This window comes from Chrysemys picta, chromosome 7 (genome assembly GCF_011386835.1).
Source record: "Chrysemys picta bellii isolate R12L10 chromosome 7, ASM1138683v2, whole genome shotgun sequence".
Taxonomy (NCBI): domain Eukaryota; kingdom Metazoa; phylum Chordata; order Testudines; family Emydidae; genus Chrysemys; species Chrysemys picta.
The window spans coordinates 80,603,761-80,626,406 of record NC_088797.1 but is presented as its reverse complement, the minus strand read 5'-3'; the positions used below and the strand labels follow the sequence as shown (position 1 = coordinate 80,626,406).

Sequence of the window (22,646 nt, the reverse complement as noted above, 5' to 3'; positions counted from 1 at the left end):
AGAGGAGCACACAGAAAAAGGACATTATAATGGAAATTGTTCTGAAACTCTAACTGTACTGGGTGATATCTAGCAACTGCTATAATATTGAATGTTCACTGCCATTAAATTTAATCTTAAATATTGTTATTGCAACCTGACCCACTATGACATCTTTAAAGAAAATGATATCGTATAGTACTACTTCAAGAAGTGAAACTTAGCTAGTCTTCGGGACCATAAAATAGCAGATTACTCCATCATGCTGGCTAGAGCAACTAGGAATAAAACTAGATTTACCAACCACATTATTTTTATTAGGAAATGTTTCAAAGCAGACATCATCCCAAAAGACTTTAGACTCATTCCATCCAAATATACACTACGGAGAGCAACAACATGTACTGTGTAAAGTACAATTTGTAAACGTTGTGGAAAAATATTACAAGACATGCTGTAATATATCATCCTATCGAAGTAAAATAAATTAACTAAAGACAGAAATAGAAAATAATAAAAACTTCTATGCAATTCATGTATTAACAATTTAAATCTTTATGAGATCTGACATGTGTTAATGGGAACTACTCCACTCAATCCCTGTATATCAAGATTTAGTCTGGTACCCCACTTGCTCTCTCTGAATTTGCAGGCTAATATAAGTATATTAAATCACAAACCCAGATAGCAAAATCTCTGGACTTGGTATGGGGAAAACAACACCTTAACGAAAATCTTGAAGTTAAAGGTGGTAGGTTAGTGTAAGTTTTGTATTTGCACACCTAGGCTCTGATACTGCTCTGTAGAGCACAACAATCTGCCCCATATGTTCTTACTGCAGAATTGGGAAACTACTTTGTAAATAATTTATGCAGCAATTGCATGTACAAATCCGGTATCTGCATGACCAAATGTAATTTTGTATATACAATTGTACATACAAATTAAACTCATATTTACATGCCAAAAACTTTTAAATATCAAGTCCAGAAAATTCATAGTGCTGCCATTTTAACATTGTGTTCATTGACATCAATGGAGCTATGCTGATTTGCCTCAGACAAGGATTTGACCCATTTTCTTATTAAAGCCTCTTTCTATACCCAAAGGGGGAAGCTACCATACAACAAGAACACTGTTTATAAGGGGAACATCCACATACTGGTTAAAAACAAAAACTGAAGGCATTTACACAACTATCCTGTAAATTTATACCCCTCTGTAATTCTTATAGTGTCATGTTTATCAAAAGACATACATGTATATCCTATTTTTCAGTCTTTGTAGAACTGGAGTGAAGGAGAAGTAATGGGGTTGACAATTGGACAGGCAAGTCTAAAGTCACCAAACTTGGTGATATGCATGCTGTGTGTTTTATTACCTCACCAGACATACCATTCATCTCTCTTTCAGTTTTGACCTTTTATTCCTAATCAACATAAGCACCTAAGCCAATATTATTCAAAATACTTTAGCTGAAGTGAAAATATAGAACAAAAACATTATGATCAGTGTTTTTTAAATAAACCACCAAATGCAGTCTGCCCTTTAAAGAGTTAAAGTGTTGGTTCTATTATGCTTTTTTCATAAAACTACAGTATATTATAATATTAGTTGGACCATGCGGGACCACTAATTATGAGTTGTATTTATGTAACTGAAATCATGTTAATTGGCATGACCAGTGATAATGTATGAATAATTTAACCTCCTTGATTCATTTTCCATTTCTAGCCTGATTGGTTCTACACAAGAAGTAACGTGGTCACTTAGCAATAACTGCAGTGAAAGATCAGAAATGAAATCTGACTGAGAATACTGTACAATTGTTTGCATTAGAGAAAAATAAACTTTAGTACTTATATAATCCATTGCTCCAAGTTTCTTCTGGGAATTACATGGTCCAATTTCCCTAAAAGGATCTCTGTTATAAAATTCTCTCAGTTCTGATTTGTTGTAATGATGTCTCTTTTGAGGAAGCATGTGTTGGGATTAGAACTCTAGACTTTTAGTCAGGCGATATGGGTACTGTTCCCAACTCTGACATGCTGTGTAACCTGAAGCAAGTCACTTATCTGATTTATTTCAGTTTCTACATTTGTAGAATGGAGATAACGGTAACTAATCCATATCCCCAGAGCCATGTCATGGTTATGAGCATTGTGCACACCATCACCATTCAGAACCTCGCAGCAGCTATAAGGACAGAACCTAGATCCTCTAGCTCCAAAAGAAGAGACCCTTCCCACTTGAGCTAAAAGAGGATTTCCATCAGCTGCTAGCAGCAGAGGGCTTATAAAACAAAACTGAGACCACCTGATTCTATCCAATTGAGGCTAGTGGTGCATATGTTTTAGTGATTCCCCCATTTTGGAGAGAACACTTATGTGGATGGGAGAGCTTTAGACCGCTTGCCCTTTTCCGCATCTGTCACAACTGTTCAGTAAGGAAATTGTTTTAGCCCCAAATACCAAACTCAAGCTCAGACTGGATACTAAAGAGATCTAGGGCAGATATCGGTATTAGCATTGCTGGAAACAGAGCTCATTACAGAGCACAGGTATGGGGCATCTCCACCAGGAGGGCTTATACCCCTTCTATGGGGGGATGAGCTTTTGAGTTGGGCTCTTGTTGTTAGAGGTACCACAGCCCAATAGGCTTGAAGCATGACTGTGCCTGTAGGCAATATTAATGGAGGCAGACAGCCTACTTGGTTGTTTAAGGGACTGCAGGGACATGGGGACTAGGTAATGCTTTGCTTTCCAGATAAAATCTGGAAATAAAATCATGTTGAAAGCAGAGACCTTCGGTCATATAATGGGCCTGATTCCCATCACAGGACATGTGCTCGCAAATAATTAGATATTTGCATTTAGAAAAAATTACTTTATTGAATAGCTGGAAAGCTTTAAACTATAACTTATTAGAATGAGTGCAAGAAAACAAAGAAAACAATATATAACTGTCAATATTTATTAAGCACTGAAGTGTGGTCGGAGCTGTACAATACAAAGAAGATCACATAAGTGCTGCCACAGGGCCTTACAGTCTAAAAGAGACAGACAGGCAGGCACATAATATACCAGATGATCGGAGGAAGTTCCAAGTTCAAAACTGGTACAAATTTTTGTTGTGGTGAAATTTTTGTAAATTAGATTTGTTGCTATGGAGGATCATCACTGAAATGTTTCACACCATAAGTTTATATTAAGGAGGGATTTGAATGTCACGGGGTAATTGTGTCCTGATGCTAGATAAATGCCAAGGCAAATTGGGTGACATTCATTCATGACAGTGTTCTTTTCCAGTGTTTTTATCCCTACTGCACCAAATGATTAATAAGGAAGATGGTGTCTGTGGTGGGGCGATTACCCCACACCTAGAGAGACTGGGCTGCGGCAGGCCTAGTGGAGCCAGCCAATCAGGGCCCAGCTTAGCCATATAAAAGGCTGCCCAGAGCAGGAGCAGTCAGTCTGTCCCAGGCCTTCAGAGGGGAAGGTCTGTCTCCAGAGCTGGGAGGCCAGCACCTCGGACAGCGCAGTGCAGGCCAGCCTGAGAGTGGGAGAAGGCCCTACTCCATAGCCTGCTAGGCGGCAGGCCTGGGAGGAGGAGGCCTAGCGTAGCGAAGGGCTGTTGGGGAAGCGGTCCAGAGGGATAGTCAGAGGAGGAAGGAGAAGGAAGACAGTGAGACTGTCACACGAGGGCCTCTGGACCGGGACTCAGAGTAGTGGGCGGGCCTGAGTTCCCCCCCCCCTTTTTCCCCCTTTGTTTGCTGTGCTACCCCACGCACAGCCACAGGCCGCAGGGAGCGGCCGGTCAGAACCACACCAGATCCTAGACTGTGAGGATTGGACTTGAAGGTGTGGGGCTGTTGTTTACCCCCCTCCCCCCGGAAGGGGGTGTGATTGGACAAAGGGACACTGTCGGAGGGCAGTGCTCCGGAAGAGGACGCCGACGTCGGGAGCAACGCAAGTCCGTGCACCCCACAGAGGCGAGACGACAGGCGGAATGCCACCCAAAGAGGGCGCTCTACTGGCGCAAAACTAATTCCCCGAAGCAGCCAGGAGGAGGCGCCACAGCGGTGAGCTACCGACCCTGTCACAGTGTCATTTTGGCTGGTAGACATTGGTTTAGTTGACATTTATTCACAGTTCCATTACTGAAAAGCTACATTCTGACTCAGAAAATTGATTTTAGCCATTCAGAAATGAGCTTTACATAAAAATAATTTTAAAAGATTTTCAATTAATTTATAATACACTAAAAATGTAATATACCTCATAAATTACAAAATGTATGGGTGAAACGATTTGTTAACTGAAGCTTCACTTTTTAAAAATAATTTTGCCAGTATGCAAGTGTTAGCCAACCATTCACTTGATTAGCTAACACTGAAAAATAAAACAACATTAAGACAGAGGGTGAAATCCTGATTCCATTGAAGTGAATGCGAGTTTTGCCAGTGACTTCAGTGGAGCCAGGATTCAGCTCAGTCAATGTATGATAACATGCCCTGTTGCACTGTTACAGGTAAAATGTAGTATTCTCTAAAATACTAATGACTGCTTCAAGAAACAAACCTTTCATATGTTTTATTAAGCCAGTCAGAAGAAACATGGAAGAAATTGGATAGTACCATTTGTAAACACAAACTGCCAGCTTCAAGCATAAAGGAAAAATACTGAACATTTTTTTCCCTTTAATTTATTTCCATTAATATTTATAAGCTAAAATTCAACCTTTTTTTTAGCAAAACAACTGATTGCCTCCTCTCATAAAATAAAAGCATAAACCCTTTTCAATCTATTGTGAAATATATCCTCAATTAGTAGAGTCAAGCAGAAATAAACAGATGAACCTGAACATTTGATTAAAGGCTAAATCTTGAGACAATGCATTTTTGATAAATGTGTCCATGCACACGCATAAAAATTAAGATATATGTGACAAAGTTTATCAACACAATTACCTGTTACCTGAGTGCCTTAGAAGTCTTGCATGTCTAATTAAAATGTTCCTATACAATCAATATAATTATCTGTTGATAGCTGCCATTAAAAATAATGGGCCTAGGTATACTAGAACTCTGGTCACCATGGAGTTACTGTACATAATCTTTTGTGATTTGAGTACTGATTTTAAAGTAGAGTCATGCATTATCTAATTAAAATCCTGAAGATCATTATTATAAATACTGTACATGAAGATATTTTTAACTCGATAGATTTAACATTATAACCAAGAAAACCACATTTTTCTAAACCCATAACTCATTTTGAAGACCTATATTACCATATCTAACTTTTATTCTTTAATCTGCTATTCTGTATTGTTAGCACCTGAGCAATTTTGACAAAGTTGCTTTGAGCTTTATAAAACAGATGTCACAGGGCTGCATTAAATAATTCTGCTTAATCAGTTCTATTCATATAAATTACTTACCTCATCGCCTATTACAAGTTCTTCCCTGGGATTGTGGAAAAGATATTCATATAGTTTATAGTGTTGAAATAAACTGAAAAAGAAAAGAAAATGTAGCTCCAGCACAACCATAAATCTTTGGAAAGGAAGTATTCTAAACACATTTGTTACCCTAGGAGTTATTCTCTAGGTCAAGGTGACTGATACCTGAGCACTAATAAGAAGAGACACTTGTTGAGCTCTAATTCTAGCTACAAAATGTAAACCATTTCAGGTATTACAAGATTCATATCAGTTATAATAAACTCAGTATGACACTTGAGATATCAGCCCTACCATTGTGAAACTGAATTTTGGGGCTTAATATTCTGCTCTGAAAAATGACCCAAAAGTTAATTGTTACAAGGGCATAATTTGACCTGCAGGGTCTTTATTATTGGTGATGGTGTGAGAGTAGAAAATGAAGCCAACTGGACTTTCACTTTGTGTAGAGCACAAATTACTGCCCAGCATCTCAACCTCCCACTCCATTTCCAAGCCAGGAACGAAGAGTTTAGCAAAGATAGTCTCTTACGGCCATCTTTCAATTGTTAATACCTTAGTTTTCTCTCATTCAGGCTTTAGGCCAAGGCAATGGTATTGAGAGAGCATTTGATCTACAGTATCTGCCATTCCATTTACAGTACATTTTGTCTGCAATACTTCAGCTCTGATTCCTGCCATGTCCTGGTGGTGAGATATACGCCTGTGTTTACATAGGCCTCATAATTTATCTGAATTAGTTTCAGATAAATTTGACCTTCAGATGACTCTGACCCTCCCCATCTCCTTTGCCATTTTTGGTAACATTTTGGTGTGGATCATTTGTAAATGCCAAAAGCAGAGGTGAAAGTAAGCCGGTGCACCATACCAGGGCGGATCGGCTTCCCCTGGCAGCAATTTAAAGGGCCTGGGGCCCCCAGCAGCAGCTGGAGCCCCGGGCCCTTTAAATTGCCGCCAGAGCCCTGCTGCCGGAGCCCTGGGGAAGAGGTGGCAGGACTTGGGGGGCAATTTAAAGGGCCCGGGGCGCCTGCCGCAGCTACCGCCCCAGGTCCTTTAAATCATCCCCGGAGCCCTGGGGTAGTGGCAGCGGGGGTCCAGTGGCTATTTAAAGGGTCCGGGGCTCCGGTAGCTACTATTGCCCAGGCCCTTTAAATTGTCCCTGGAGCCTGCTGGAGCCCTGGGGTAGCGGCAGTGGGGATTAGGCGGCAATTTAAAGGGCCCAGGGCGCGTCCGCCGCTACCACCCTTTAAGACAAACAAGGTATTTAACTTGTTAGTCACATGTCTTTTGGCCGGGGCGAAAGTAACTTAAAGGACTTACCGGTACTCCAGAGTCCTGGTTGGGGGGGGGGGGGGGTGGAAGATGGGAACTCAACCGGAAGAGGCGTGGCTTCTGCCAGAAGAGGTGGGGCCTTTAAATCCCTGGGGTAGCAGCGGCAGCCGGGGGCTCGGGTGGCAATTTAAAGGGCCCAGGGCTCGTCCGCCGCTACCACCCCAGGCCCTTTAACTTGCCGCCGGAGCCCCTCCACTGCTATCCCAGGGCTCTGGCAGCAGGGCTCCGGGGATTTAAAGGGCCCGGGGCGGTAGCGGCAGCCAGAGCCCGGGCCCTTTAAATCACCGCCCGAGCCCCCGTCTGCCACTGCTACCCCAGGGCTCCAGCAGCGGGGCTCAGATGGCAATTTAAAGGGCCCGGGGTTCCCACTGCTGCTACCCTCTGGGGCCCTTTAAATCGCCACCTGAGCCCTGCTGCTGGAGCCCTGGGGTAACGGTGGCGGGGCTCTGGCTGTGATTTAAAGGGCCAGGGGCTCCCAGCTGCTGCTAGTGCAGCGGAGCCCCGGTCCCTTTAAAGCTCTGCCAGAGGCCGGGGCCCCGGGGTAGTGGCGGCAGCCAGGAGCCCCCTCCAATGGTGATTTAAAGTGCCCCAGGCTCTGCTGCGGTAGCAGTAGCTGGAGCCCCAGGTCCTTTAAATAACCCACAGAGGCTCCCAGCCCCGTCTGTAGCTGGTAGCTCGGGGGGTGATTTAAAGGGCCCGGGGCTCCCTGCTGCTGCTACCACCACAGCCCCAGCCCCTTTAAATCCTGATTTAAAGCACCTGGGAATTTAAAGGCCCCACCTCTTCTGGCAGAAGCCACGCCTCTTCCGGTTGAGTTCCCATCCCCACCAGCACCAACAGGACTCTGGAGTACTGGTAAGTCCTTTAAGTTACTTTCACCCCGGCCAAAAGACATGTGACTAATAAGTTAAATACCTTGTTTGTCTTATTAGCCATTAGTTTTAGACCTTTTTATTTTATGTATTTACTGAAAGTGCCCAGAAAGGAGCCAGACTTACAGTGCTGAACAATCAAATCCTCTCTTTATACCCACAAAATATTTCATGGTTTATTGTAGTGGATTGTGTCTTATGTATATGACATTTTATTTATTAATGATTATGATTATTTTGGAAGTTCATTCCTTAATGGAACTATTTTTAACCTAGCACCCATAATCCTATGTTAAGGACAAAAATTCTCTTTCTAAGAGATATAAATTTAATGTGCTTGTCTTTGTTTCTGTTGTTACGAATGGTGATTTTTTGGGGGGGAGGGGACCAATGCTACTAACAATGGCACACATGATTAATTTTACTCATGTAACTATTTAAAGGATAGGAGCTTTTATGATGTCACGTAAGCAAGTGAAGGTGATTAAGACTGACATATTTTCCTAGATCAACTGTTTCCTGAAAGAAACTGGCAAGAGATAAGTTGATGTGTATTTGCGAAGGGAAACAAAATGAAAAAGAGGATAACAGTCATCTTTCACCAAACATGAAAGCTGCTGAACAGTTTGTGTCAATATAGCTAAGCATTCGTCCCTATTTCCTTTATATATCTCAGGAGTTCATAACTCAACTGTAAAAATTCGATCTGAACTGAAACATAACATATTTACTTTGAGGAGAAAAGAGCTACAGACCTACAATTTAAAAATTAAACAAGTAAAAGAAAGATATGAAAATACATTAAGTAAAAATGTAACAAAAATTAGTTATTTTTGTGTTTGTATAATTTGAAAACGACTTCAAAGCTTAAATTTACCAATTTATTTTTTATTTATTAAAAAAATATGTAAGCAGCTGAAATAATGGTGTGCTTTAGTGTATGTATATATATATTTTGCTCAGCAATTTATGAAGGATTTTTAATATTCATGTTCACCCTTGATTAACACCCAGATTAGTTGTTAGCCGGATTAATATTCCACTGGTAAAGTTATAGGGCATGATCCTACACCCACTGAAGTTAAGATTTCAATGGAAGTAAGACTAGTTCTATGGTCTCGTAGGTCAAAACACTACAAACTACATGGACCTGATCAGTCTAAATACATAGTTACCCAAATGCCATTGTGATCTTTCAATGAAAGAACCTTTGTTCCATAAAAACATATGAAAGTTTTAGAAGGAAAAAAAAGGTAAAAAGTTAAGATGACATTCATAAATACCAAGACATCTTTTATTTTAGGGTTAGATCATGACATTTTGATCTAGTCCAAAGCAAGGGGCAGTTCATTTTTGCACTTTGCCTGGAGTACTCTGGGAGTGAGATTTTCAGAATCCCCCACCTCGTCTCCCCACTGCTCAAGACAGGGAGTGTGCTGCACAGGTGTATACCTAGTGCAGTGTATGCTCCTCAGTGTGCTGGAGGTATTAGTCTCCACTACCTCTCATCCCTTTTTGCCCACCTGCAAAAGCAGGGGATAAAGTGGCTCTGTGGCGCATGCCACCTGCCATGTGCTGGAAACAAATGGTATGGTATACTGAGTGTCTTACATCCCCTTACTCCCTTGCACTGGTATGCAAGATGAGCCACTATCCGGCCTTTCATTTGTTACATTTAAAAAATACATATTGCTGCTTGTTTGCAGCCACATCTCTTTTTGTGCTTACAACAGCAGTAGTTTGCAAGCTGGTGATGGACCTCTTTTGTACTGTTGTACAGGCTGCCTAGGAAAAGCAACACACTAATGATTTTTTGAACAGCATTATACATAAAATGCTACTGGATTTCCTAATCCATTCATGAGACCATCCCAACTTGGCTTTGAACATAATCAAATAATTGTCATGTTTGCAGTGTTGTTATAGTCGTGCTGGTCCCAGGATATTGAGACACAAGATGGGTGAGCAATATTTTGTACTGCTGGTGAGATAGAGAAGCTTTCAAGTTATACAGAGCTCCTCTTAAGGTCATACAGATGAAAGTCACCTGAAGAAGAGCTCTTTGTAGCTCTTTCACCAACAGAAGTTGCTCCAATAAAAGATATTACCTCACCCACCTTGTCTCTCAAATAACGTTCATGATTAGTATTTATTCATTATGGCCATGAGCCAGTACAGTACTTAAGTAAGTACATAACTTTAACCATGTGAGTAATCCCACTGAAATCAATTGGACTACTCACTGGTTTGAAGTTACATACATGATCTAGTGCTTTGCTGGACTAAGGCCTAAAACTATTCCATTTATAACTGAATCATTAAGATAACACTCTATCCCTTCCTTCCCCTCTCCATTCCTCACAAAAAAAAAAAAAAAGTTGCCCAGTTGAAGAATAGAGAATCTTCACCATCAAGACCATGAAATAGGATAGAGTGTTAATTTAAACTTTGAAATCGTTGGGTTGTATCATTTGAGGTCAGAGACTTGTTACTTAAGTAAATGGTTTTGGGTTGTTGCGGTTTTGTTTTGTTTTTTGGGGGGTGTTAGTGTAATGTTCAGGAGTTTTTGGCAAAGTTTGATCATGTTAAACTAAATAACTCTCTTTTTATTGGCAGATACTTTACAGTGCTGAACTATTAGAACAGGGGTTCTCAAACTGGGGGTCGGGACCCTTCAGGGGGTCGCAAGGTTATTACATGGGGGGTCGTGAGCTGTCAATCTCCACCCCAACCCCGCTTTGCCTCCAGCATTTATAATGGTGTTAAATATATTAAAAAGTGTTTTTAATTTATAAGGGGGGGTCGGTCTCAGAGGCTTGCTTTGTGAAAGGGGTCACCAGTACAAAAGTTTGAGAACCCCTGTATTAGAATATAAACATAACTGATATTGGAAAAAAAGAATACCTGATCTTCAAGTAACTGATTATAGCCTTGGCTTGATCAACACTGAAGAAATCCAAGCCACCACCTTTTTCTGAATGAGACTCCCCTATTCCAGCCATTGCTCTCCCAAGTTCTTTTATGTTGTCTTCTAGCGTAATATGTTTGGCTGCAATTCAATCCAGAAGAACAAAAACTAAACATAGATGTGACGTATGTTTTCTTGGCACAGTACTGAGAGATTTTTTTAATGTTTGAAAAGTTGCATTTGAAGCCATGTAGAATATTTTTAAAAACTGGACAAATTTTATTGCTTATTTCCATTATTCTTATAAACAACAGTAGTCTTAACATTCCTTCACAAAACCATTGATGATCACTTTGTCCTGTAGGGACAAAAGTAGATGACACACAAACTGCTTAGTTGGTAGCTTATTTACTCAGATATTGTCACCATAATTACATGAACAGAGAATCAGGGACATATTCTATTTCAGGTGCATGGTTTGTACAGTTATGAATCTTTTAAAAAATATATATCTGGTACTGCTCATGAACTTGTGATGCTGTCCACTGCAACATGAAGAAGAAATAGAAGAATCAGATGCCACCTGGGGTATTTAGTATTTTTTAAAAATTTTAATCCAGTTACAAAGGATTGATTAAATTTGTAAATAAATTAACTTTTTATTAGAATTAAAAGTTTTCATATTAAAAGAGCCAATCTTTTGTAATCATGTAATCAAATTGGGAGGACAGGTTTTCAAAGGCATAAAGGACAGTCAAACAGCCAACTCTCATAAAAAGTCAATGGGAGCTGGGCACCTAACTCCCATTTGTGCTTTCGAAAATCTCCCTCTTAACTGTTTAAGACAGGCCAAAATGTGAGATTTTCATGGCTTCCATTTATACTACTTCTTTCTCCTTGGTATCAAAACTTAATGTGCATTCCCTAATGGGAATAAACGTTACAACAATAAAGTCTTCGGTCAGAGGCGTCAAGTTAAGTCTTTCCAATTGAAATATCTGGTAATATTTGTTTGTTTTGGTTATAGTGGAAAAGGAAGAGATGCAATAATGTGAAAAAGTAAATCTTAGTCCACTAAACTCTGTATAACAAGATATGACTATCCTGGATAAAGACATCTTTCTTTTCAGTTTGGATAGATATTAGTAAAAGATTAGATGCAATTCTCGCCACAATGGAAAGAAGATTTGAAAGCACTGGTAGAAGATTAGGATAGCAAATGAAAACATGGGGCATTATATATACACTTTCTTTATGCTATTTTAAATTGTTGATGATGTTTAGGATAGGCTGCATATAGAAGACTATGTTTCCTTAATGGAATTGGATAGATAAGCTATTTACTAATATGGGGTTACCTAGTTAATAGAGGATATGAGTATAGAAAAAAAAGTGTTTCATATGACCTGCTCTCCAAAATAATCCTTGCTATGATCAGTTTTGGGGTCTAATTTTCTTCTCACTCATATCAGCATAAATTAGGAGCAACTCTATTGAGGACATGGATTTTGATGACTAAAACTGGTGTGACATTAGAATTAGGTGCTGAGTGTACTTTCTGAAAAAGTAGTCTGTATTTCCACAACTGTTTTTTCTTAACTGACGACATTACACTAAATTGCCATTACTCTCAGACTACAATTATACCTATCATATTGGGAACCATAGTACCAAAACATCCGCTGTTCTGTCACCATATAAGGTACTTAACTAGACAGTTACTTTATATTTCTACCATTGACTTTGAAAAAGTCCTACCAACACGAGACTAAAATTCAAAAGGTTGTGACGATACCATTGTTTTTATAAACTAGATTTGCAAATTTTCCTCTGTCAATGTTTCATAATTTCTTATAGCAGTGACTGAAACTTTGGTTTGATGAGAAAGAGCCTTTAACATTATTATTTGTATGCAATGTGTGTCATCACCAGGACTACTGTGGACTTGAAGATTTTTAGCAATTTACTTGTTCCTTTATGCTATCATGAATCCAGACTTCAAAGTGGATAAGTACACAACACTGGTGTAATGGCAGGTTTATTTACCATACTACTTTAATTCCCTATGGATCTACTTCTTGGGTTCTTTGTACAGGAAACAAATTTAAAAAAAAAAAGTTACAAGATGCTTATGGTGTTTCAGAAATCAAAACCTTGTAAAGTTCATTTCCCGTGCTGAACACAGAGATATCAGAGAATAACCATGGTGGAAAAAGAGGAGTGTAATCTAGATACGCAAAATGGGGTGTGAACAGGAGAGAAGCCACAGGCAGTGGAAAGACTGAATGATAGAATTGGGAATGCCAACAAATGGGGAGTCCCCTAGAAGTAAAGCAAGAAAGAGTGAAGTTGTGGGGTTACAACAACACACGAAGAAGGGACAGAAGTCACACCTGAAAGGGAACTGGAGGCCCTGAGCACTCCGGTGAGGTGCTGGGCACCATAAACTCCCACTGACTTCAGTAGCAGTTGAAGGTGATCAGGAATCTGAAGGGATCAAATCTGGGCACCAAATGCTGTCCATGGCCATATGTTCTACAGCCTTCAATCTTCAAGCTAGATTGCAGTCTGAGACTAGCCCTACTTTGAATTAGCACTCTTCCAATTGAGGCACAACTAACAGATCACCAATCCAAAGTAGTATTACTTACTCAGGCCCTGTTTCAGCATTGTATTTAAGCATGTGCTTAACTTTAAGCACTTGCATAAGTCCAACCACATGCAGCAAACCATTTTAGCACAAGATGAACATTAAAGTTATGTCAAAGTGCTCATTGACTTAAATGGGAATTCAGCACACACTTAAACTTAAACCCACATGCCAATCTCCCTCCTCCAGCATCTCATTCAGTCTTAGCGTTCACCTCTCCACTCACCTCTTTGCCACGGTCTCTTTGTCCAATCAATCTCTCCTCCCACCTCCCTACATTGGTTATCAGTCCCAGTGTCCTTGCACAGGGAGTCCCAGTCTTCCCCCTAGCTTCCAACCCCTGTCTCCTTGCTAACCGGTCTCAATCTCACCCTGCACCCAACTTCCGGTTCTAGTTTCCCTACCCCTCCAATCAGTCTCCAGTTCCAGGCTCCTCTCCCAGGTCCAGCTCATGTCCCCATTGCATTTGAAAAGGCAGCTTTCTTCTCCATGCCCATTCAAAGGGGGGACGGGGAGGGTCACTGAGATCACATGAGACAGACTCCCTTGTTCTCAGATGAGGTGTCTGAACCTGGCATAGCTCATAGTAGAAGAGCGACTACAGGGAAAGTCCTGCTCAGCCCCAGGATGGAGCACGCCCAGTAGAGACAAAATCTTCAGTGAGCTGCTAAAATCTAAAAAAAAATAAAAATAAAAAATATCTCACTGAGCATGTGTAAAGAGTGATTTTTTTCCTCCAAAGTTTATAACTTGGCCAAATTTAGGCAGATTTTCACAAGGACAGAAAAAGAAACATCCCTGATACACAGGCCACCCTCCTCCCTAATTTCAAGTCCCTGCTCCAAAGCATGAGATGCTACATCGCTTAAAAGAGGAAAAAAAGGTCACCAGGATATTTTAGCATGGGCAAAACAATGTATTCTTCCACATCCTCATTGAAACAGCTGAAGTGTTTCCAAAAAAAATTCAGCCTGAGGCAGAAACCTGGCATGGAAAATTTCAGCCCAAAGTTTTAAGCAACTGAAAATAGGGTTTTATAATGGGAAATGTCAGGCAACCCTAACAACAGGCAGCACTACTACTATAGGACTGCCTGTATGTGTGTATGTATGTGTATGTGTATGTGTATATATATATATATATATATATATATATATTACACACACACACACACACACACGGGAAAACTCATTTCTGATATGCTTCTATTCTTCTCCATAGTTTCGTTAGTACAGTTAATTCATATTAAGGTATTTGTGTAGTGAACCCTCTGCAGCAAGACAACTGGAATTCCTAACAATTATTTTCCTAACCACGAAGTATCCGTACATTCTGGCAAAATTCCTAATTAATTCTATTTAAGGACCTTTTGCAAGGTAATAATATGGTAAAAAGTTATGTGTTTCATTTTTGAAAAATTCACCTATTCTGTTCTGAAGGAATCAAAGTTTAACTGTAGCCAAGAGTTATATCCAAAATACAATGCACACAGCATGTTGATACTCAGGGAGAAAATGAATAATTTAATATTTATTTCTAATTAAAAATAACCACTTACATTAAAATTAATTTAGAGAACATGCTAAGTTTCTGTTCAAGTGAATATTTTAAGAATTATACTTACTGCTAAGGTTCTCCAACAGAAAGTTTAAGATGGCCATGAATCCTGAGAGTTGTAGATGAGTGAAGTCCATCTCTTTAGCCCACCAAAATCCCGACACATAATAATCTAGTAAAACAGCTTCCTTCAAAGATGTCTTAATTTGTCTGAAATTCAGAAACTCTTCCAGTTTTCTGTGGTAGAAAGGTGAAGTATAAAATCAAGTGAGAGGTTCCATACGTTTGATTTAGTCTGCCAGCAATCATGTGTGTACTCCTGGCATCTGATTCAGCTATATCAGCTATATCATTCAATACATTAATGCTGTTCACAGGACAAATCAGTAAATAGCAACATTCTTCATGTTTCCCCAAGCAATGTTTAAGTATATTAAAATACGAGTTATGATGATACTACATTTAAGTGTAAGTTATGAAGAAAAAAATGGTATGATGACTTCATCTGTATATCAATGGGTGCACTTGGCATATTTTTACTGATCAAGGGTATCCCTTCTTGTATCTTTAGGGTGAGATGTGGAACCACAAAGCCAAAAGTCTTCTATGTAACAAACATGTAACAGATATAAAGATCTAAAATTCACAAATCATTGAGTGAAATAAAGCTGAAAATCCAAGAGAAAAATCAGCTTTTATTTTCTTGGGAAGTTTTAGGGTGAAATGAGACTAGAAAGGAAAAATAACATGAACCCTGTCTTCACATACACTTATAAAAGTAAGCTTCATTGCAACTCCGCTTTCTACAAAAAGGTCCTAGCTGCAGCTCCATCTGGGAGCAAAGTTAAGGTTGCTGTCACAACACTATGACTCAAACAGCATAACGTGACACTTGCTTTTATAATAATGATAATGAACATAATACTCACTGGTGACGATAATTGATTTTACTATGTTGTACTAAGAAATCTGTCTGGAACACTCAAACACAAATGGGTCATGTACACAGTGTTAAGATGTAAATTAGGTTTAGGCTAGAGGATTGGGTTTGAGGCCAAATCAGAACTAGGGTTTAGGCTCAGAATGGATGGTGACAAAATCCCACAAGTCATTCTTGTGCAATTTCAGCATCAAATGGCAGAATTCTCATAGCACCATTTATTGTTGCAATATTTCCTAGGGTATCTGTGGTAAGCCACAGCCATTCATGCACTGACTCCTACCATGTCCCAACAATGCAATTTCAATGGCGCCTGCTCATAGGGCCTCCCCTTGACTGCAACAGCCCCCATGGCCCATCAGATGACATAGAATAGAGAAAACATTCTAGGCTGTATTTTTTGTCAATATAATGTCATTTTCCGTATTCTTTTCCTTAGTATGTTTAATATAACCAAGCATCCTATTTGCCTTTTAATTGGAGCTGTACTGAGTAGGCATCGTCACTGAATTAACTCCTCTTAAGTCTCTTTTCTCAGCGGTTCCTGCAAATTCATTAGCACAAAATGTCTTCACCCATGCTTACATTTTTTCAAAATTTAGTTTCGTCTGGAATGAAGTTGTTTAATATTCAACATGTTTAAATCCATCTGGGGTTTGTCACAATCCTCCAAATCTTTACTAATCAACTGCATAGTGCCATAAGCAACTTTCACCAACTCACTGTACACTTCCTCAGTCGTCCTATTATTGATTCCTGGGGACCTCCTTACTATTTATCCCTCTCATTATGACTCTTTATTTCTCACTGCTACACAAGTTTTTAACTGATAATAAGACTTTGCTCCTTATCTCAGGCTATTCATGTTATTTAATGTTCCCTTACGAACAAACCTTACATTATATCTGAAACTCCAACTAAATAATATTGGGTAAAATTATCAAAAGTGCCTAAGTGATTTAGTAGCATAAGTTTAATTTTCAAAAGTGATTTGGGCACTTAGGGGCCTAAGTCTCCTTGAAAGTCAATAGGGCTTAGACTCCTAAGTCACTTAGGTGCATTTGAAAAATTCTCATAATCTTTATTTTTTCTAAATAACTAAGTTTAGAAAGGAGCAAATTCTCCTTAGAAAAGCCATGCTTTTTTTGACCATATTCAATTATGCCTTTTATATTCAAATGCAGAATTAGTACTATCCTTTTTCCTTTTCTTAATTTTTCTACATTAATGTAATGGATTAGAGGGGGACAGGGTTGGGGACTTAAGTTTGTAATTCTGCCAATGTATCTCAACTGCATTTTAGAGAAAATAGGCTAGCTTCTATGTTCTCTCAGTCCTTGACCTCTCAATTAAGATGGCTAGTAAAGGTGCCAACCATGATAATTGTTTTTACTTCCCTAAAAAATCTGAATATTTTTCTCTGCTTATTATTCCCTCCTAAAAAAACAAAGTACTATCAGATATATGAATAGGCAACTAACTGTTTGTTCACGGTGTTCACAAAGCCGGAAAGTTAAATTGTAGAAGGATACAAAAAAAAAAAAAAGAGGTGTTTTATAAATCAAAGGCTCACTAGTGAACAATATAAAGAACATAATTCATTAAGTTTTGTTTAAACCATTACCTCTGTTCTACATGATGAATTTGTGTAGCTGTACATATACTAGTCAGTTAAAAACACTTAGTCATGTACTGAAATGGAAGTGGAGTGTAGCCAACTATGAACTTTCCAGAGTTTGAAACAGCCCATATCCTCTTTCTTGTAATCTTTTGCCAACATTATGCTTTCACAATCAGTATTTCAAAGGAATTAGTTTTTTTCGGATATTCATTTTTTCAACGTTTTCTTTATATATCTTCTATTACACCTCTACCCCGATATAACACTGTCCTCGGGAGCCAAAAAATCTTACCGCGTTATAGGCGAAACCACATTATATTGAACTTGCTTTGATCCGCCGGAGTGCGCTGCTTTACCGCATTATATCCGAATCCGTGTTATATCAGGTCGCATTATATAGGGGTAGAGGTGTATTACTATTGCTATTTTTTTTGTGGAAGATGCTCAGGTACTATGGTGGTGGGCAGCAATATAAAATCTTTCGCTCAATAGATAGAACAAGAAAATTGCTATAACATATCAGACTCACAGTCCATCTAGCACAACAGTGGCCAGGAAACTTTACAGTATATAAAAATGATGCCCTATGGTGAGACACAGATGTTTCAATACTGGTACTAAATTGTTTGTGCTACCTAAAATGCCCTTGAAGCATCCTCTTTTCAGTCAAATGCAGTACGTCATAATTTAAGATCCATCTGTGAAAGTGTGTGTGTGTGTGGATATATATATCAGTTGAGATGAAGAGAAACACAAAGGTCTCAGTATTTTCCTTTCTAATCTTAGATGAGAGATTTTGACAAGAAATTGTGTTACAGGGTGATAATGAAATTTGGTCTCAATAGATGTGAATGTTTCATTCTCTAATGCTACAAGTAGAAGATCTATTGTGCAGGGTAAAAGAGTAAATGGAAAAAAAATCTTTTGAATATTAGATGGGGAAAAAATGTCTTTCCAGTTTCTCTATGGAATCCCACTAGGTCAACAATAAGTGATCTTTTTTCTAACAAGAAAGAGAGAGTATTTCAAGGTAATGAATCATATCTTTTTAATCTTACCTAAAACATTTGTATTTATCCACTAACGGCAGAATTTTCAAAAGTACCTAAGTAACTTTAGAGCATAAGTTCCATTGACTTCAGCGTGCTAAGAACTTACTACTAGGTGACTTTTCAATGGGACGTGTGCGCCTCAGTCACATAGGTACTTTTGAAAATGTCACCCCTGAAACTTAAGGCCAATACATTCAATTGTGGATGCCTAAAGTTTGACTCCTAAATCCTTAAGAACTTAGATACCTTCATATGAAGCTTTTTGCCACTTTCCTAAGGGTCAGTTTTCATTATATCCAAATTCCTTTATTTTTTCAGCTTTAGACATTAATCTGAAACCTAAAAATGTTGTCTAAGACACTTGAGGAGGCAGTTTAAAGTGCTCAGTTTTGCCCTACTCTATTCACGTTGAAGTCAATGGGAGCTTTACCATTATCTACAATGGGAGTAGTTAGCCCAACACCTGAACACTTTTGAAACAAATCACACCTGGTATATATTTAAAATCTCAAATACCCAAAAACATGTCAACTGCAATATCCATATAAAGAAAGTGAGCAAAGGAGAAAGAAAAATGAAAAGATGGAGAGAATATAGGAGGAGAGTACATTCTGAGACCAACATATTTTCTTATTTACTCTATTATTGCCATTGTCCACAAGTGTCCCAAAAATTGGATTAAATCATCATTCACTTAGCATACAAGTCTTCAAAAAATGCCATTTGCCCATATACATAAATAAATATTGCAGTGCTGGTGTAGTTAATTTAACCAGCTATATTAAAATAATTGTCTTGCACAGAAAACTAGTATTATTCATTTCTTTTGCAAATGAGATTTTTAATTTCAATAAAGTCATGAATTGTATCATAGTGAAAGTTCGAGGTAGTAATAAGTTCACTACTTTCCACCACCTCCAGAATTTGACTTAACATAAGTCTTTTATAAAGGCAAGACCACACCAAACGATCAATATCACAGTTGTCACTCTTGATATCTTCAACAAAAACAGCTGACTGATAAATCACACAAGTCCTCTTTCACCAAGACACAAGCACCAGCATTATCTATATTTGTTATATATTATAGTTACTTACTTTTGAACCCCTTCTATATTTTGTTCTGACAAAGCACTAATTTGGGGAAGAGAAAGAAACTTCCATGTCATAATCTCTCTAGCTACAGTATCTTGTTCTTGACCTTCTTCCTATACAAAAACAGTAGATTGTATTAAAAAAAAATCCATCTAATTTATATAACACTTTTGATCTCAAAAAACTTTACAGAATGTATGTACAAAGATAATTCATCCAACACCAAAACAGAAATGCAGCAGTAATTTTCTGCCAGCAACACAAGACAGTAACGGTGTTTAGGGATGGAGGTGAAGTTAGGTGGATACATGAAAAATAACTTGTTCACCCACCTTAAACTAAAGGGGAACTTATACTTTTACAGACAGACACTGTTCTACCATTCTATTTGCTCTTACCCAGAAAAACAAATGCTTGGCTTTTCCCTATTCATCTCAGTGGGGTGTTAACCACTAAACCCATTTTTGACAATTTAATACTGTGCAATTAAAATAAATACATGATTTTCTAATAATCTAACAATAAAAAAAATAGAAAATGTATACTGTGATCTAAATTATGTAACTACTTTTCCCAGGAAAATGTATACTCATAATGCTGAGAGTAATTGTTCCCCTGTGGTGCGTATAAGAAATACGCATTCAGAAATATTACAAAGCGGGATATGTGGTTGATAGTGGATGATAAACTGAACATGAATTAACAATGCAATGGTCTTCTAAGTCAAGGGAAATACTTGACTGGATTATATAATTGACTTCAGTGGGAAAATTTAGAAAGTCAATCAGTAGGCAAATAAAAATGTGTTATTAGAATAGTTAGGTAATGAAACAAAATGTCAAGAAAAGTTATGAAATCACTGTCAGTGACTGACACTTATCTATTGGCTAGTCTACACTACTAAAATGTCCTCTTGCTGATAATGAATGCCAGCAATTGGTGCAGATGAACTTGTGATGAACAGTTCATACACAAGCTTAGACAAGCTCAAACTATGTTCAGCACCATTTCACTAACTGTGATTCAGCCTTGCTGTGAAGATTCAAAGCACTTTAAAATGGAAGCTATATCATTACGAAGTTTTAAAATGGAATTGCTGTGCAAAATGAATATCTATCAACTAATAGTTTTTGGATATTTCTGTACTGAAGCAAAAGAAAGTGCTAGTAGCACTAAGATATCATGAATTGTATACATTTTTATACTCCTAGGATTCAATCGTATACCACTGAAGTCTATAATAACTTTTTCATTGATTTGAATGAGGTGGGACTAAGCTCTTGAAATAAGGTTCATGCTCGGTTGCACACACAGAGAAATGGAAGGGGGCCTCCACAACCTTGAAGGTGGTGTAACTGGGCAGCTGATTATGACGCAGAAAACAGGACTGCAAGAAGCAATGAGTATCAGAGATCTACTGAACACACTAATATTTGCTGGTTAAGAATTAGGCTCTTACCTTTTCATTTTATAGTCTCCAACTATAACAATATTGACCTAAAGTACAGTGTTTCAAGACAGTTCAACAGCATGAAAGCAATGAAGAAAATAAAAACTTCCCTCCGACACAAGTAATATGTGATTGCTTCTATTTTTAATGGTAATAAAGCATTTATTATGAAAAAAACTGTTAGTAACATTATGATATAGACTACAATATATTGTGAGATTGCTACATGCAGCCACAAACAAGTAGCTCAATATCCTAACATTTTACAAATACTGAAAATAAACTCTTGCTTCATTAGAAACAATACTAAAGAGTTCATGAAGTTACTACCAGTGTCACAGGCCAGCATAACCCTTCAATTCATTTGCAACAATGATAGCAAGGCTGAAAGAATGGCTGCTACCTGCATTTCTGAAATGTAGTTTAATATAGGACCATTTCTCTCTCTCAGAGAAACAAACATGTAGGGTACTGTAATATGTACATTTACACAATTTTTAAAAAGTAAATATTTAAATATGATTTTACATCTTTAATATTTAAATCATATAATATACTATAACTGACATCTGTGGCCTAAACCTAATGTGAACCTAAAATAAATTAACTAAACATGGCAACTAGGTTCCAAAGTCTGAAAATGGCTCTTCAAATTCTGTGTGTGTATACATGTAACGGGTGCAAGCTACATTTGTAACCCGGGCTTTGGAGCAGAGCCCGAAGCTGAAGCGCGGAGTAGTGGAGCTGCAGGTTTTTCCCCGGAGCTGGAGCAGAGCCGGAGCACAGAAAATCTTGACTGCTCCAGTTTTTTTTTTTTCCATTTTCAATCCAAAATGAATGATATTTAGCAAGAAAGTCCTAAAGGTGCCAAAAAGTTTCAGACTGTATAACAACAGATATTAACATCTACTTTACCACTTTACTAATATGTCACAGTTAGTCTCACTTTGGCTGAAATCAAGATTTAATGTACAGATACAAAATTACAAAGTTTTTTGGATATATGTTTTATTAAAGAATCAGATAATTATCAGACATCCGGCAAGACTGCAGACTGCTCCCACCCTTGTGCCAAGGTTAGGCAAGTACGTACTCACGTAGATTAGTTAGATAAGTATGTGTTGATACTTCTTTTGTAAGGGTTGATCAACGAGATGCGCTGAGTGCTCCGATTATGGGAAAGTGTGACACAAGACGCAACATTTAAGGTATCACAAACAGGAATATTGCAAAAAAAAAAAATGTTTTTGTTTACTGATATATTAAGATATTGCAAGAGATATTAACCACTTAAGCTCATTTCTCACACGGGCTTCCATTACCGGTACATTTGTTCATTTGTACATGCTCCCGTATCACTCTGGCAGACTTATTTTATATGTCATCTGTTCAACGGTCTTTTGGTAACGTTGTTTGTAATTTTAAATTTACTGAAAAAGTCACATGCAGCAGGCAAATAAATATACAGTAAACATTTTTGCATAAATTAGGAGTGATTTTTGTGATATATCCAAAGTGACTGGAAAATGTCCAACACAACTTTGGGGATGAATCCTTAGGTCATTTTAAGAAATAATGTTTCTGTGAACACGTGTCCTAAAATTCTTCCTAAGGGAGCTACAGTCCCTCCAAGGAGGTGACGAAAAGTTAATTTCTGATTAATATCTCAAAAACGCTTTAATATAAAGTAATGAAATTATGTCCATGTCTTAGCGTTAGTATGTGCT

The 22,646-nt window shown here is 38.2% G+C and overlaps 1 protein-coding gene across 7 annotated transcripts in view; it reads right to left on the bottom strand.

Annotated features, from left to right (window-relative positions):
- Positions 1-22,646, bottom strand: part of CABCOCO1 (ciliary associated calcium binding coiled-coil 1) — a 66,643-nt gene that overhangs the window by 35,609 nt on the left and 8,388 nt on the right. For 3 of the 7 annotated variants that reach the window (XM_024101182.3, XM_005294309.5, XM_065551883.1), the window contains exons 2-5: positions 19,473-19,582; positions 14,829-14,998; positions 10,551-10,695; positions 5,422-5,494 (exon numbers count right to left, since the gene is read on the bottom strand). In XM_024101182.3, coding sequence (XP_023956950.1) covers positions 5,422-5,494; positions 10,551-10,695; positions 14,829-14,998; positions 19,473-19,582 — 498 coding nt within the window. Of the gene's footprint in view, positions 1-5,318; positions 5,495-10,550; positions 10,696-14,828; positions 14,999-19,472; positions 19,583-22,646 lie in introns of all 7 variants that reach the window. The other 4 variants (XM_065551882.1, XM_065551884.1, XR_010589235.1 and 1 more) reach the window with 3 other exon arrangements.